This window comes from Aphelocoma coerulescens, chromosome 5 (genome assembly GCF_041296385.1).
Source record: "Aphelocoma coerulescens isolate FSJ_1873_10779 chromosome 5, UR_Acoe_1.0, whole genome shotgun sequence".
NCBI lineage: Eukaryota > Metazoa > Chordata > Aves > Passeriformes > Corvidae > Aphelocoma > Aphelocoma coerulescens.
The window spans coordinates 36,145,767-36,160,356 of NC_091019.1; the positions used below are offsets into that span (position 1 = coordinate 36,145,767).

The following is a 14,590-nucleotide window of genomic DNA, read 5'->3' on the forward strand; positions in this document are numbered from 1 at the left end:
AAATTGTGTGCTGCTCCAGTTCCATGCAGTCTTGCTGTTCAGTGCTCAGCTGTACTGGGAACCTTTAGATTTCTTTTTGCAGAGTGTTTATTTTGTTTTTTAAGCCATCATTAACACAATGTTTTCTTTGTGAAGGTGAACCTTTTAGTTGGATAAGAGAACAGATAGCCCAAAACCTAGTATTGCTTTAATGTGTGCAAAATAATTACATGTCATTGTAATAAAGGGTATCTCAGTTGCAAGATAATTCGGTCTGGATGTGGTGAATACACTTTTATTTTGAAGGAAAATACCATAAATGTGTTGACCTAATCACTAATAGTAGGCAGAACATACTGTTTTTCTCTGCACCTTTGTGACATGAAAAAGCTAAAATGGAAGAGAGACCTTCTAGACGACAAAAAGTCAGCTGGGACCCTGGGGCCAACCTTGGTACCTGTGTTATGTCATAGCAGAGGATTTTGGAATACACACAATGAAAGTGCTAAGAGAGAGAGAGAGTGTTATTTTTTGTCTTTGTCTGGAAATGATCTATATTGAGCATTTTTGAGAAGCTGTATATTCTTAATAGTACGTGTACACGTATCTATTTGGCTTCCAAGTTAAGCATAAACTGAACTGCTTTCCTGCTTAAACAGGAGCTGGTGGATGGAGCTTCGGGCAGAACACCAAGTTTTGTCAAAGGATGAAAATTGATACAGGCCTCTGTGTGCAAAGCCTAAAATAATTTTACTCTTCCTGAAGACACTCAAAGAGTACAAAATGCCAAATACTAAAGGCCTGAATAAGTATTGATTCTTGATGCCCTAGCCTTCCTCTGCAAATTTCCCACTTCTCTAGCTGAATAACTTGCTGGTTTGCCCTCAGTGCTCATTCTGTAATACCTAGGCAGTTTATATCTCTAAAGGATTCTTTCACTAAAGGAGTGAAATTATGTGTGAATGCAAACAAGGAACACATAAACTTTGGTTCATGCTGTAAAACTGAGAACTTGTAGCATAAGCCAAAAGGCAGATCAAGAACTTCCTGTTACTTGGGGTCTATACTGCTCTCATTTATGGGGCTGTAGGACAGGCAGACTTTCCCCTTGCCCATATCACTGAAGGGTGATACATTTGGTATCTTCCTGTATAAGGGCATGGAAATTCTCGCCTAGTAACTGCTGTGGGTTATCTTGTTTTGCAAATGGGCTAAGTTTAACGTTGGTGATGTGCAAGTTAAAGTGCCTTCTCCCTGCCTTCTCTAGCAATAAATGCCATTTCTTATGCTGCAAATCTCGTTTCACATCCCTCTTCCATTTTGCTGTATTGTGCTTTGCTTCTGTATCTTGTTCCTGCTATTGCTTTTTAAAGAGATAACTACATTTCTCCCCTTAGAGGTTAATCTATTAAAAATTATTCAAAAAAGATAAATTTTCTTTTTGTGTTTGAAAGAGTGTCAAAGTCCAATTCAAGCTACTTAGGTTTTTTTTATGACAGGTTGTGGGAGAACATCGTCAGTTAATATTTACAAACACTTTCACTACTGTTTGTTGCAGGAATGGAAGCTTTTTAAAGTGTTCTGCTACATTTCATGTCCTTGATCTTTTTGGAATATAGGAAAAAAACCCCACAAGACCAAGAAGAGACATGTAGTCTAAAGACCTTCTTCAGCTGAAATCCTTGTAATGCATAGTTCAGGTTGATGTGCAGGACATTTAGGTCCACCACTGGGGGTATGCACAGATTAACCTCTGGGTTTCCAGCATATGTTGTGTCTCATTCTGTGTGCATCTATGTATAGATGCTATCCTGTGTGTGTACTTTGGTGTTATATATGTCATCTGTACAAAAAGCCTCACACTTGAGAATATTGCTTGAGAATACTGCTTGAGAATATTTAGTCATACCAATAACTGCCTGACATGGCTCAGTAGCTGAATTCTTTTGCTTTGCAGTTCAGTGATTTGTTTCCAAGTTTATATTCATATGCCTAAAGCATTTAAGTGCCTTGCTGGGCTTAGATCATTGTGTATAATTATCTGGGTATTCTGAGTGCTTTTGACACACAGCTGCTTTTTTTGCTTTCCTTTTTCTTTTCTTTTCTTTTTTTTTTGTTTTAATTTTTTAAGGGTCTTCCAAACATGGTAGTGAAATATAGTAGTTTTTATATGGCTCTCACCAGAGAAATTATGTGCTTCCTAAATTAGTAAGTTACTGCTATCTTTGAAATAGCACACATGAACAGACCTGATTGGAATTAGGATTCTGAAAAAGCCTGTTGCAAATTGTTTATGAAGGTATAGCAAGATTTCAATATAAATAATCCTTTTTGTTTTCAGATTTAGAAGGAAATGCATGTCAAAACAACCAGCTGCTGAAGATAATTCTGACCATGCATCAGTTTATCATCTCCTCTGCAGACATGCTTCAGAAACTCGTTGATCTATATCCTTTGTAATTTTCACCTGCTTTTAAGGTGACTTGACAAGTTTGAGATGGGTGAGTAGAGGATATTTAATCTATGGGTGTATTAGTATGCCACTAATTAAATTGTATACTTGTTCTTTACAGTTTTTTGGTTGTATGGTGTGCTTTTGTTTGGTTTAGGGTTGGGAGTTTTTTGTTTGCCTGGTTTAGTTTGTTATACACAGAGCAAAAGATGACACTGCAGTTCAGGCTTTAATTAGGATCAATCACCCTCTGTTGGCTGTGGAGAGAATATGTAGCAGGTGTTAGATTAATGTAGGCACCTCAGTTAGACACTGTGAACCTGGGCCTAAGTTGCAGATCCATTTCTCTCTCTGTCCACCATCAAGTCAAAGAGGAAAGAACAAAACTGTATCATCTGGATATGAAAATTTTCAACAAAAATTATTTCTCTCACACACACTCAAAATTGCTGAAATAAATCATAAGCTTTTCCCTTCTATTTGTTCCCATTTTGAGTTGACTGCCTGGACTCATATATGTGTGTTTCTGGCTCATTAGATTTTTCGCAATGTAGCTACTAGATCATATTCACAATACTAGCCTTTCTTTGCAATTTTTAATTGTGGAATATGTTACCTGTCTTCTTATCTGTACAGAATGCTTACTCCTAATTAGATGAGCACAGTACAGGAAGGAGACCGGTCATGCTAAGAATCTCCATCCAATTTTGGTACAATTCAATTTAATAATCCTTTCTTTCCTCAAACTCTGTGTCTTACAGGCATTTACAAGCAGCATCCTTGACAACAGAGCTTTACTGCAGCTTTGACTGTGTCTGTAGTAGGACTGTCTGTCCTGCTGCTTCTCTAATCACAGGTGTTGGATCAAGTGTGCAAAACTGCAGCTGTGGTGTAGTGTTGCATTTAACTTAGGCTTGTGGGCTCTTGGAAAATGAAGCAAAGTCAGTGCTTGCATCTTTCTGAGATGGAACATACTCTGCAATCAGAAAAGCAATTCAAACTTTTATCAGACTTGCATATTTTGCAAGCTTGGTTTTTAACTCTGTGTATAGCTCCTTGTAAAGACATTGAAAGTTAAAGACAATTTTGAATGGATCAAGTAGTCTGGGCTCTTGTGTTTTGCAAAACCTTGCAAATGTTCCAGTTTCACTTTTCCCATCCCCTAAATTACATGGGTGATTTTAGGTGGTTACAAGTTCTTTGTAAGTCATCTAATTTTAGACATTCAGAGAAGAGCCTTTAAAAATATTTGGGAACTTACTTAGACTTCACCAGTTCTATAGTCAGCCTGATGTTAAAGGGCAGATGGCTTGTCCCCTCAGCTGTGGTAGATTTAGGCTGCAGTTAGTTTCAGTCAGATTTTGAGTGGATCCACAAGGTATTTTCATTAAATTATGTTTTTCAGGCCTGCAAATGTATGTGTCATCTGCATCACAGAATCAAGACATGCATAATACATTTTCAAAATGGGTTTTCTGTGTCTTCAACAGATAATTCAGTACTGTTGGGTCACCACAACAAACAGACATTGGCTACAATATCAGAACATGTTTTAAAGAGCTAATAGACTAAGAATATGGGTGTTTCTTTCAGCTGTCAGAGCAAGTAAAATGAAAACTGTTGCATAGCTAGGAAGGTGAGGTTACTATGGAGAGGCATGTTATATTTTGCTCTACCATTGTCTACAACTAGTTATGTTTAACAGAAAATAGAAAATAATAGCTTTTTTCTTTTTTTAAAGCTCCAGTGAATTAGCTGAAAAGGATTTCGTCATAAATGCAGTGATTGATAAATTTGGTATTACTATTTCAAGTCATAATGAGATGTGTCAGTGTGAGTTTTATGAGACGCATGCTGTAAAGAAACACGTAGAAAACAGAATTGCTGCACTACTTAACACTGCTCAGTAGTCTGGCAACTGCATCAATGTTACTCATAGTAGTCATAGCTGCAATAAACTTCGGTAACAACCTTGGGCTATACTTTGTATATACTTATGTAAACCTTAATCTGATATAATATATGCCATCAGCAGGATGGTTCTTACTGCTTACAGGATGTATCAAGCATGTTACACTTTACATCGTATGTGAATGGATGTGGTTTTCCTTAACAGTTTTCTACCTATCTTAATGCTTTAGAAAATAACTCTTCCATGCAGTGTGTAAAGATATGCTATTTTGTGAGGTAAGTATATTCTTGGTAGCTATTCGTCATTAGTCTGTAGTCACCCATGTGATATATATGTGTGTTTTTGCACATCTGAAATTGACATTAGAAAGAGAAACAGGTGTTGTGCTTCAGCTTTTCAAGGTTCACTTCAGCAGCTTTACACATAAAGGTCCAACTGGCTTTGAGCAGACCTGTTTAAGTCAGTGCATGAGTTGTCAGGTCACAGTTTTGAACTGAATCGATATGAATCTGTTTCTTAAATATCTGTGAAAATTGACAGTGCTCAGGGAATGATAGAAGCATGTCTAATATTATTATATAGGTCTATTAAAAATGAAGCGGGATATTGCAGATATTTTCATGCTAAGCAAAGCTCTATTGCATTTGGTAGGTAATTCTCCTCAGTAATTCTACTTAATCACTTGCAGTGATGCTGGGGCACTTTTTTTTCACCTATTAAGTATAATAAAGTTTGATACCTCCGTTTAGAGAAAACAGGAGAGAAAATATTCAGCTCTAATAGATTGATGATACCTCTTTTTTACACAAAGGGAGAAATTATTAGTAACAGGAGAGTAGAATTTGTTTTCAATTGTGATGATTTCATTATCTCAGAGCAGATTATTATTGGTTATGTCAGAATGCTTTAGTATTGTGTGAAATCTGGTAACATTTTTGCTTCCAGGCGAATTCAGACATATGTGCATCTGTAAGAATGTGCAGTCCCATTTTTCCAACAAGCACAGATTTTTACATGTATAGTGCTGGGTACTGGGTCTGGCTGGGATGGAGTTAACTATCTTCATAGCAGCTGCTGTAATGCTGTGCTTTGAATCTGTGGGTGAAACACAAGTATTTTACCTATTGCTGAACAGTGACTGCACAGCATCAAGGCCTTTTGTTTCTCACTCTGCCCTGCCACAGTGTGGCCTTGGGGTGAGCTTGAAGCTGGGAGGGGACACAGCTGACCTGAACTGACCAAAGGAACATTCCAAGCCGTACAGGGTCATACTCAGCAATAAAAACTTGGGGGGTAGTCATTCCAGAGTTGCTGGGCATCTTGTGTGAGATGGTGTTTGCCTTTACATAATTTTTTTTTTTTTTAAGCTTTTCTATTTCCTTTAGTTATTAAATTGTCTTTATCTTGGCCCATGCATTTTTCTCACTTTTGCCCTTTCTGTTCTCTCCCCCCTTTCGCTGCAGGGGGAGAGGAGGGAGTGAACACCTGAGTGGTACCTATGTGCTGGCCAGGGTCAACCTGCCACAGTTAGTGACAAGTCACATGTAGGAGTTGAAATACAGAATATATGACTGAAAAGATTTGAATGCCCCATAATGAAAACTGTAATTCTCGGAAAAGATTTTGTGCATGCGGGACAGAATCAGCTGTAAACTATTAAATATATTTAGTTAGTAGACTTTTGTGACTATCAAAGTGTATTTTTTTGATGTCCAGACCAAATAATTTCAAGTTTTAAAGAAGTTTATAAAACCTGAAACTTCATGAAGAATACATCAGGATGCATAATGTCTAGATTTATTGTGAAGCAAGAAATTTTGATACCAAATTTACTGCAAGCTGTATGTGTAGTGTAGCTCTTTACAGCCTTAAGCCAGGTATTTTCTAATTTGTTTTTAGTCTTGAACTTTTGCTTTGTGATAAAATTAAAGTAGCCTGGCGAAAGCATCTAAAAGCAAGATTTATCCTCCAGAGTTGTTCAAAAGTAATACAACTTGTAAACAGGAGCAGATACCTAAATTTCAGCCTAACTGATGTTAGATCAAAATGTTTTTGTTTTTGTTTTTTTTTTGTGTGTGTGTGTGTTTTAATTTTAATAGGTACTGGATTACAGAATTCTGGATTATGTTCAAAATGGACTCTAAACTATCCACAGCTATGGAGGAATTTCAAGAAGTGGTTAGAGCTAATGGTGAGGAGTTACATTGTCGTCTAATTGACACATCTCAAATGTGAGTGTCAAAGTCTCAGTATACTCAGAAAACAAACTTTTGCTCTGAATTTCCTTTATTCAAATATACTGTCTCTCATAAGTTATATGTTATCTATCCTTAGAAGAATTTATACTTCATTACAGATGAAATATACATTATGTAGTGGAACAGAATGCCTTTCCGGAATGGCTTAGGTTGAATTTAGCTGCAGTGTAGACTTTGGGCTGATTGTCCATGACAGCTAAGTTTTATTCTATCCAGGGAACTTAGAAAATTTGTAGGTGCCTAACGGTTTTGCAAGATCACGTGAAATCAATGAAAAAGCAGAATACAATTTGACTGGGTAAGAGATGAGGTAAAAAAAGTGTGTTTGTATTTTAGCAACAAAGGTAAGCGAGGATATGGTTTATTACATTGTCAGAATCTTGTTATAGTTTAGATGATTTTGGTTATAAAATACTTGTTGTGGCAAGAATAAGTCCTACATCTATATATCATGTAAATTCTTTCTTGGGAAGACATCTTTCCTTGTTACATGAGAGTAAGATAGTTCTGTGGAAAGTTCAACTGCACAAGTGTCAGTTCATACTTTGGAAATGCACAGGCTAAAGCAGAGCAGAATTTGGCATACATTTTGTATCTGATTATGAGGGAGGATATTTAGTTTTTCAAATTAAAATAAATTGTATTACTCTATGGGTCAATAGCAAAAGGGGATAGTTCATACTCAGAGTCTGGTCAAGGAAATCTAAGAATTATTAAATGGAGGAGCGCTGGATGTGTTCAATGGAGATGAAGTTACAGACAACTATTCTGAAAATGCAGAAATTACATAGAATCTCATGCTGTTTAGTAAGACAGTTGTATTGTACTTAACATGCTACATCAATACAATAAAGACTAACAATAATGTTTTGTCATATAATCTCTAATGCATGAAAGGAGTTTTCTGTTTAGAAGTTCAAATAATTTACTTTTTATTGCAGTGAGGCATGAAAACAATGTTACCTCTGACTTAGGGAAAGAGAAAAATTTTGCTCTTCAGTAAATAACTTGGAGTAATTGTGTTTTAAAAGAAATTCTAGGGATTGGTCTAGAAAGCTGACACAGCGTGTAAAGGCCAACACCAGTAAGAAACGGAAAGTCTCACTTCTTTTTGATCACCTTGAGCCAGAGGAGCTGTCAGACCACCTTACCTATCTTGAATTTAAGTCTTTCAGAAGAATATCAGTAAGTTATTTTTATTTATTTATTTATTTATATTAAGCAAAGATGGGAAGGACATAGAAAATATGGCAGAGAGGTAGTATTACAAGATTAACTCTGCCATATGAGATGTTGGACAATCTGAGTCCGTTTCCAGACTCTTTTTTATTTTACTCATGTTGAAGGTGGCCAGTGGAACTTACTCTGAGTAAAAAACCTTCTGCAACGACCATATGAGAGAGGGAGAAGGAACCTCAGCTGTTGAACAGTTGGGGCAAGATCAGTTGGATGGAAGAGTAAACCTTCTTCCAAATCCGAGATCTTCTTCCCAAGAAGCTCTTTTTGTTAGAACAAGAGACGTCATTGGGCACAGGAGCAAGCAGCGTTCTTTGACTTAAATCAGTAATCAGGCTGAAATGGAATGAAGGAAACCTGGAATATTCTCCTAGAATGCTCACCTTCTGTGGCTGTGGTGAACAGTACAGCAATCCTGAGCAGTGATTAATGGACTGCATTGAAGATGTCCACTGGACTCTGCTTGCCTTTTTCGATTGTGCATAGCAAAATAAAGACTAGAGATAAGAAAGCATTTTAGAAAATGACATTTTTAATGTAAGGGGGGATAAACATATTTTATTATACCAGCTTTCATGTACACAAACAATTCTTAGGGATTTATCTAATGTATTTTTTCTTTCATTTGATTTGTTTTCTCCTTAATGTTTGTAGCTGCTAAGATGCAAACTTCCCTATGCACCTTGGCTTCACTTGCATCCTTGTATGCTACAACATTACCTCTAGTAAAACCTGATACAATTTACACATGGAAAAGTGAATGTTAGAGACCAAAATCTAGGAGGGTTGCAAAGCCTGTGTGATAATAGGAGTGAAAGCAAAGTGTTTTTTTCAGTGTGTTTTTTTTTTTTGCTGTTGCTATTATTTAGTTGTTTTTGGCAGGTTTTTTTGTAACACTACAATATGAAGCTGAACCTATGCAAGAAAAGGGGCTCTCACTAGATGGTGGAAGATTTCACAGTCATGTTTTAATGTACTTTATTTTGAGCTGACAGTACGTGACTCTGTGTTTTGTGTTAAACTCAAAAAGCTGTAGAACTGAAGTCATGCACAGATTGCTGCCTGTAGGCAGTAATAATATGCAAAGCTTATATAACTTATTTTCAGAACCTCTGTGTAGATATAAGGTAATTAGTGGGTGCAACAAGTATGGTTTTAGTCAGTGTCAGATGTGTCATGGAGTTCCAACAGCTACATGCATGTATACATTTTATATGCAGGGTACCTGTGTATGTTTTTTGTATAAATGAGTTTACCAAGACTTTGGGTCAGAAAATGTGTAATTAATAATTAGCTATATTAATTAAATCTTTGCAGAGTGTGTTCATGATGTGCTAAGCCATAGAATCCTTTTGTTATTCTAATATGGCATCATATACCAGGAAAAAGACTGAAGACGACTGGCTGTGTTATTAGGCACTGAAATAACTATTTAAAGGTTTGGGCATTTGAAAGTCAGGAGGGAATATTTGATCACGTACACAGCACACAGCAAAATCTTCCATGAAATACGTCCCATCTTGTAGCAAATTAAAATGCTGGGAGTGGTGTTCACAGAGTAATGACTGCAGGCATTCTGGTGCTTGGAAAGTATTTTAATTTATAGTCATAAATATAGTACAGGGAGGCCACAGTCTTTTGTAAGAATCTGGATTCCTGTTGAGGCTCTTAAGTTAGTCATTGCAGTAACAGACTCCTGCATTATTTAAGTACCTAAACTTCTTTACCATATCTGCCACTAACACGCTCGTTACAGCTGACCTCATTAATAAATTTGTGCACTACAATTAACTAAAAACTTTTAAGTAGCATTTTAGGGATTAATTTTTTCAGCATTTAAAAAAAATCTTTTCCGAAGGAGATGACTGCTGAGAGCAAAACATAAAACTGATTCATAGTTGTACTGAAACTTCTATGAAGTTCATAATTATGTAGTCAGATACTGAAAAATTATCTATCTATCTATATAGAGTAGTTGCTTAAATTTCAAGATCCAGCCAAACCTGGCTGGGGTTCAAAATTCAAAGAGTAATTGTAATGTAAGTACTATGTAATCTCAGAGACAGCTGTACTTATTACTAGTATTTCTTCCATTTTTAATTTAATGAGAGGAGAAATCTAGAGGTGTCTGCTGTCAGTTTTGCTTTTGAAGTGCTGATAGTTCTTACTAAACAGATAAAAAAAATTTACAAAGTTGCGAGAAGGTGAGAGAGGGAGAGTAAGAAACAAACAACAGCCTGACAATTTATGGCCTTTGCTTACAGATCAGTGCTATTCCACATATTCCTGTGGAAAGGAATATATGCCTCCTATGGCTCTGAGTGTTTTTGGTAAGATGTTAGTATTAGTCGTCATAGTAAAGAATGGATGTAAAAATCGTGTGTCACATTTTCTGATGATCAAGTTCTTCTGCATTTTTGTTAATGGATAAATCAACAGAATGGATAAAAATTGCATCAACAAAAGCAAATGATTGCTTCTCTTAAATCTTAATGGAAGAATGGCTTTTAAAAAAAATCTGTCACAGGTGTCTACCAAACAATTTTAGATTGCCTTGATTAAATAAGAGAATCTCACAAGCTGTATTAAAAGTATTAAGGAATCTGTAGCCCTCATTCTTAATGGTCTTATCTCAGTTTCGTATTAATCTCATTGAACTTGCTTTTTGTATTAGTATAGCTTAATTCAGAAGTGTGCCCCAGCTACAGAATGCATAAACTGAACACTGAACTCCCTTAAACTATTACTGAGTTATTAGATTACAATTTAAATTCTGTTTAACCTTCCCTATCGAAGTCTAGACTCAATGAATCTATGAAGCCACTGAGGCTGGGAGGAAAGCCCCAGTTCTGCTCATCCTGGGGTTTATAAGAGCCAAGGCCCCTGAGATACAGCAAAAAGATGCTTTCAGTTAATTCAATTAGTCGAAGCCCCTGCTTTGAACTTAACAAAGCTTTTACAAAGGAAAGATTTCAGTCTTACGGATATTTAAGGTATAAAATATATCTTTTATATTTAATTTGAAAAGCAGACCTCTGTCTGCACACAGATCATGAGGTATATGAAACTACATGAATTTTCATTTATGTTTCTTTTGTTTGTTTAAGTTCTCAGATTATCAGAACTACATTGTGAATAGTTGTGTGAAGGAGAACCCAACAATGGAAAGATCGATTTCTCTTTGCAATGGTATCTCTCAGTGGGTGCAGCTAATGGTTCTCAGCAGACCAACACCACAGCTTCGGGCTGAAGTGTTCATTAAGTTTATTCATGTTGCACAGGTCAGTTAAAATCTGGCATGTTTGGTGTTTATTTTGTCTTTCTCTGATACAGCCCTTTTTTTTTGCTCTTCCCATGCTGCTACTGTAGGGTGAGCTGGTCTCCTGCTTCATACACAGCACATGTGTATTTGTGTGTGTGTGCTGCCTTACCAAGTGCTCAGATATTACAGTGCCATGGCACCAGGTCTTTCTCATGTTCATTCTGAAGAAATTGTTTCTACTGAAAAACTGGACTTGCTTTTGAATCAGCATGTGAGATTCCCAGCTGTGGCTGTGAAGCTTTCCAAAGCATGAGCCACTTGCATGCCTTTGGCTGTAGTTAGAAGCATTCCACCAGAAACACCTTTCTGGATAAAACCAGAGCTATGGTCATACTCGTATTCTTTGCATAGTAATGCAAAGTTGTATGCTTTACATACAACTGCACTCATAACCAGGATAATAGGCAGTGTTTCCTAGTTGTGGTAGACTGTGGGAAGAGGGGGAACTACTGAGGAGGTACTTTGAAGACTTACTGCATCTGAAAATCTCATATTTAATAACAGTAGAATAAGTTCATGTTACACCCGGTAAAATCACAGCTCATTACCAACATACATGAAGTCAAGTGTCACAAGACTTGTAAGACTTCAGAGCAATACCAAAGAGGAAATTAAAATTTGGGTGTGCACGTTGAACAACCTGATCCTTTAAATTATAAATACTGATTTTTTTTTTTTATGTCACCATAGAAGCTCCACCAGCTGCAGAATTTCAACACATTAATGGCAGTGATAGGAGGCCTCTGTCACAGTTCCATTTCCAGGCTCAAGGAAACAAGCTCATGTGTTCCTCATGATGTAATTAAGGTTAGTACTGCTTCTCTAAGTTTTACAAATAAGATAACCTTTAACTTTTTTTCACTGCACACACTAAAAGCAACCTTACTTCATTGGATAAGATGGAAAGACAGAACAAAAATTTCTTTGGTTTTGAAGGGTTTTTATTTGTCATTTCATCTCTACATCACCAGTTACTCCTACACTTCTTACAACCCCAAGACTTTCTTTAAGACTTGTATAGATTCTCTAAGGTTTCTTGTTTAATGTCAGATGTGATGAGCTGCATTTTCCTTTACATGCAGTGGTACAGAATAATATTCAAGCATGAAAACAGAGAATTGGATCCTGGAACGTTTGAAAACAGAACTATTGTCATCCGTAGCAACACTGACCATCCTGAGTCTGTAAAATGCTAGCACAGAGCTTTGCACTTCGAGTGAAAGGACTGGTTTTGTTCATCTGATCTTTCCCTATGACAGGTTTTATTTAATTCAGACTTCAACAGGTTTAGCCCTAATGCACACATAGTATGGTGGAATGTTAGAAATCTATTTTAATTTCCAGTTAAATTCTTGTGAAATTCAGATAAAAGCTATTAAAATGGGTAAGAAGGCATATTTTTTAGCAATGCTTCTTAAGAAGCCTTCATGTGGCTTCTTAGGAGACTTCTTAAGAGAATAAGATAATTTATTCTTTTTGGGGCCTGAAATATTTCGTAAAGGTATCTCATGAGCCTGTTTTGATCACAGTATGATCAGCTTAAATGAACAGTGCATACCTGGAGTAAAGACCTGACCTTCCACTGGAAATGCTTACAGCTCTCAGAATCTATAAAATCAGTTAGAAAGCTTATTTCAGAAACGTGTTGCTTTTCAAATTTTGTCATTTTAAGGACTGCATGTGTGTGCATCATTTGAATAACTTTTTGTATCAAGAAACCATATACTGGTGCTAATAGAAAGCAGGTAAAAAAAGACTGGTAATTAGGACTTGAAAACACACTTTGAGGTTTAACTACATCAAACAGTTTGTAAAGGTTACAAATTGAGAACTTTGACAGGAACTTCCCAGAGAAAACATTGGTCCATTGATTTTGCAGTTATGAGTCAACTTTGTACCTGTATAATTTTAATCAAGGGAAATATTTATACTGGTAGACTGAAGATTAATGTGGCCTTTATAAAAAACCCAAGATATTGTTTCTAATTCATTTCCATGGAAAAAGTTTTCTTAAAAAACAGATATGCCACCTTGAACCATAGTATGACTTCTGATCACACCGCAGTAGGATCATGGCACAGCACAGGGTTTCTCTGCCAGGACCTCTCCAGCAGTTCCAGCTGGTGACCTGGAAGTCAGATAATGCATTCCGCATTTTAGGGTGAAGATGGCTGCTTTTATGAATGTCAGAGAGCTTGTGCTGTGCTTACACATTGACTGCATACAGATCCCCCTGATTTGAGAGAATCCTATTTCTTTTCATTTGACTAAATGGGGAATGTAAGGAGACCAGCATTATAGATTGGACTACAGATTAACTATCTGTAGTTGCATATTAGTATGTAATTTATGGGTGTAGGAAATCTAGAATACCTAGATGTCATTTGAAGTTTTAAAATCTTTTTCAAGAGCCATTGTGAGTAAATTCCTTAACAATAACATGGGAAGTTCTTGTGCTGTATGACAAAACCAGAAACAGTAACCAGCATTGATTTTTTTGTTTTCTTTTTATTTTTAGGTGTTTAATGAAATGACAGAACTGCTTTCGTCTTACAGAAACTATGATAGTTACCGACGTGCCTATAATGAGTGCAGTAACTTTAAGATCCCAATCCTTGGGGTCCACCTGAAAGACTTGATATCCCTTTATGAGGGCATGCCAGACTACTTGGAAGACAAAAAAATTAATGTATACAAACTATATTCTCTCTATAACCACATAGATGAGCTGATACAACTCCAGGAAATGCCACTTCCCCTGGAGGCTAATATGGACCTTGTTCACTTGCTTACAGTAAGTCTGTGAGATAAGATAAATACATCCAATTAAAAATTTCATTTACCTATCAAACAACTAAATAGAGAATACCATTAATTACTTAATTAATTATGAATTCATAAGAGTGTAAGATTTTTTTTTAATCTAAGGGGAAATGTACGGGAATAGAAGAGAAAAAATTGGTGACACTGATTTATCTGGCAGCAAGGGTAGAGGTGCCAGTTCAGCAGTATGCTTCCAATTTTTCTGTAAGGGAAGGAAATGTTTATTTCTGCTTCACTATAGTAGCATGCACTCTCTGTACTTTCAATTAGGAAGATTCCTTGTGTTGAAAACAAAATCACACAGAAGTTCAGTCCCTCAAGATACTGCATTTCTAGCCAAGTTTCTTCTGCTGCTAAAGAAACTGTCTGACATAAACATTAGTCAAATGTAGTCAAATTAGTCAAATATTACTCTCCCAGCCATATCTAGTCAGTGCTGTGCTACTTAAAAAAATTGATACTACCTGGGACTTTGTTAAAACAATAATTTTAGCTTCTCCCAGTAAGTTAAACTACTAGCTTCTGTTAAAATACTACATCTTCCTTTCTTGTTTCTCAGTTTTGTTTGGCCCTAACAAGTATCTCATCTTGGAAAAATTAGTTAGCCC

The 14,590-nt window shown here is 36.4% G+C and overlaps 1 protein-coding gene across 5 annotated transcripts in view; it reads left to right on the forward strand.

Moving 5' to 3' along the window:
- The window catches only part of RASGRP1 (RAS guanyl releasing protein 1), a 39,373-nt gene that overhangs the window by 13,886 nt on the left and 10,897 nt on the right, over positions 1–14,590 (forward strand). For all 5 annotated transcript variants that reach the window (XM_069017691.1, XM_069017689.1, XM_069017690.1 and 2 more), the window contains 7 exons: positions 2,321–2,426; positions 4,556–4,618; positions 6,443–6,574; positions 7,633–7,786; positions 10,945–11,118; positions 11,850–11,966; positions 13,678–13,953. In XM_069017691.1, coding sequence (XP_068873792.1) covers positions 2,321–2,426; positions 4,556–4,618; positions 6,443–6,574; positions 7,633–7,786; positions 10,945–11,118; positions 11,850–11,966; positions 13,678–13,953 — 1,022 coding nt within the window. The remainder of the gene's footprint in view (positions 1–2,320; positions 2,427–4,555; positions 4,619–6,442; positions 6,575–7,632; positions 7,787–10,944; positions 11,119–11,849; positions 11,967–13,677; positions 13,954–14,590) is intronic.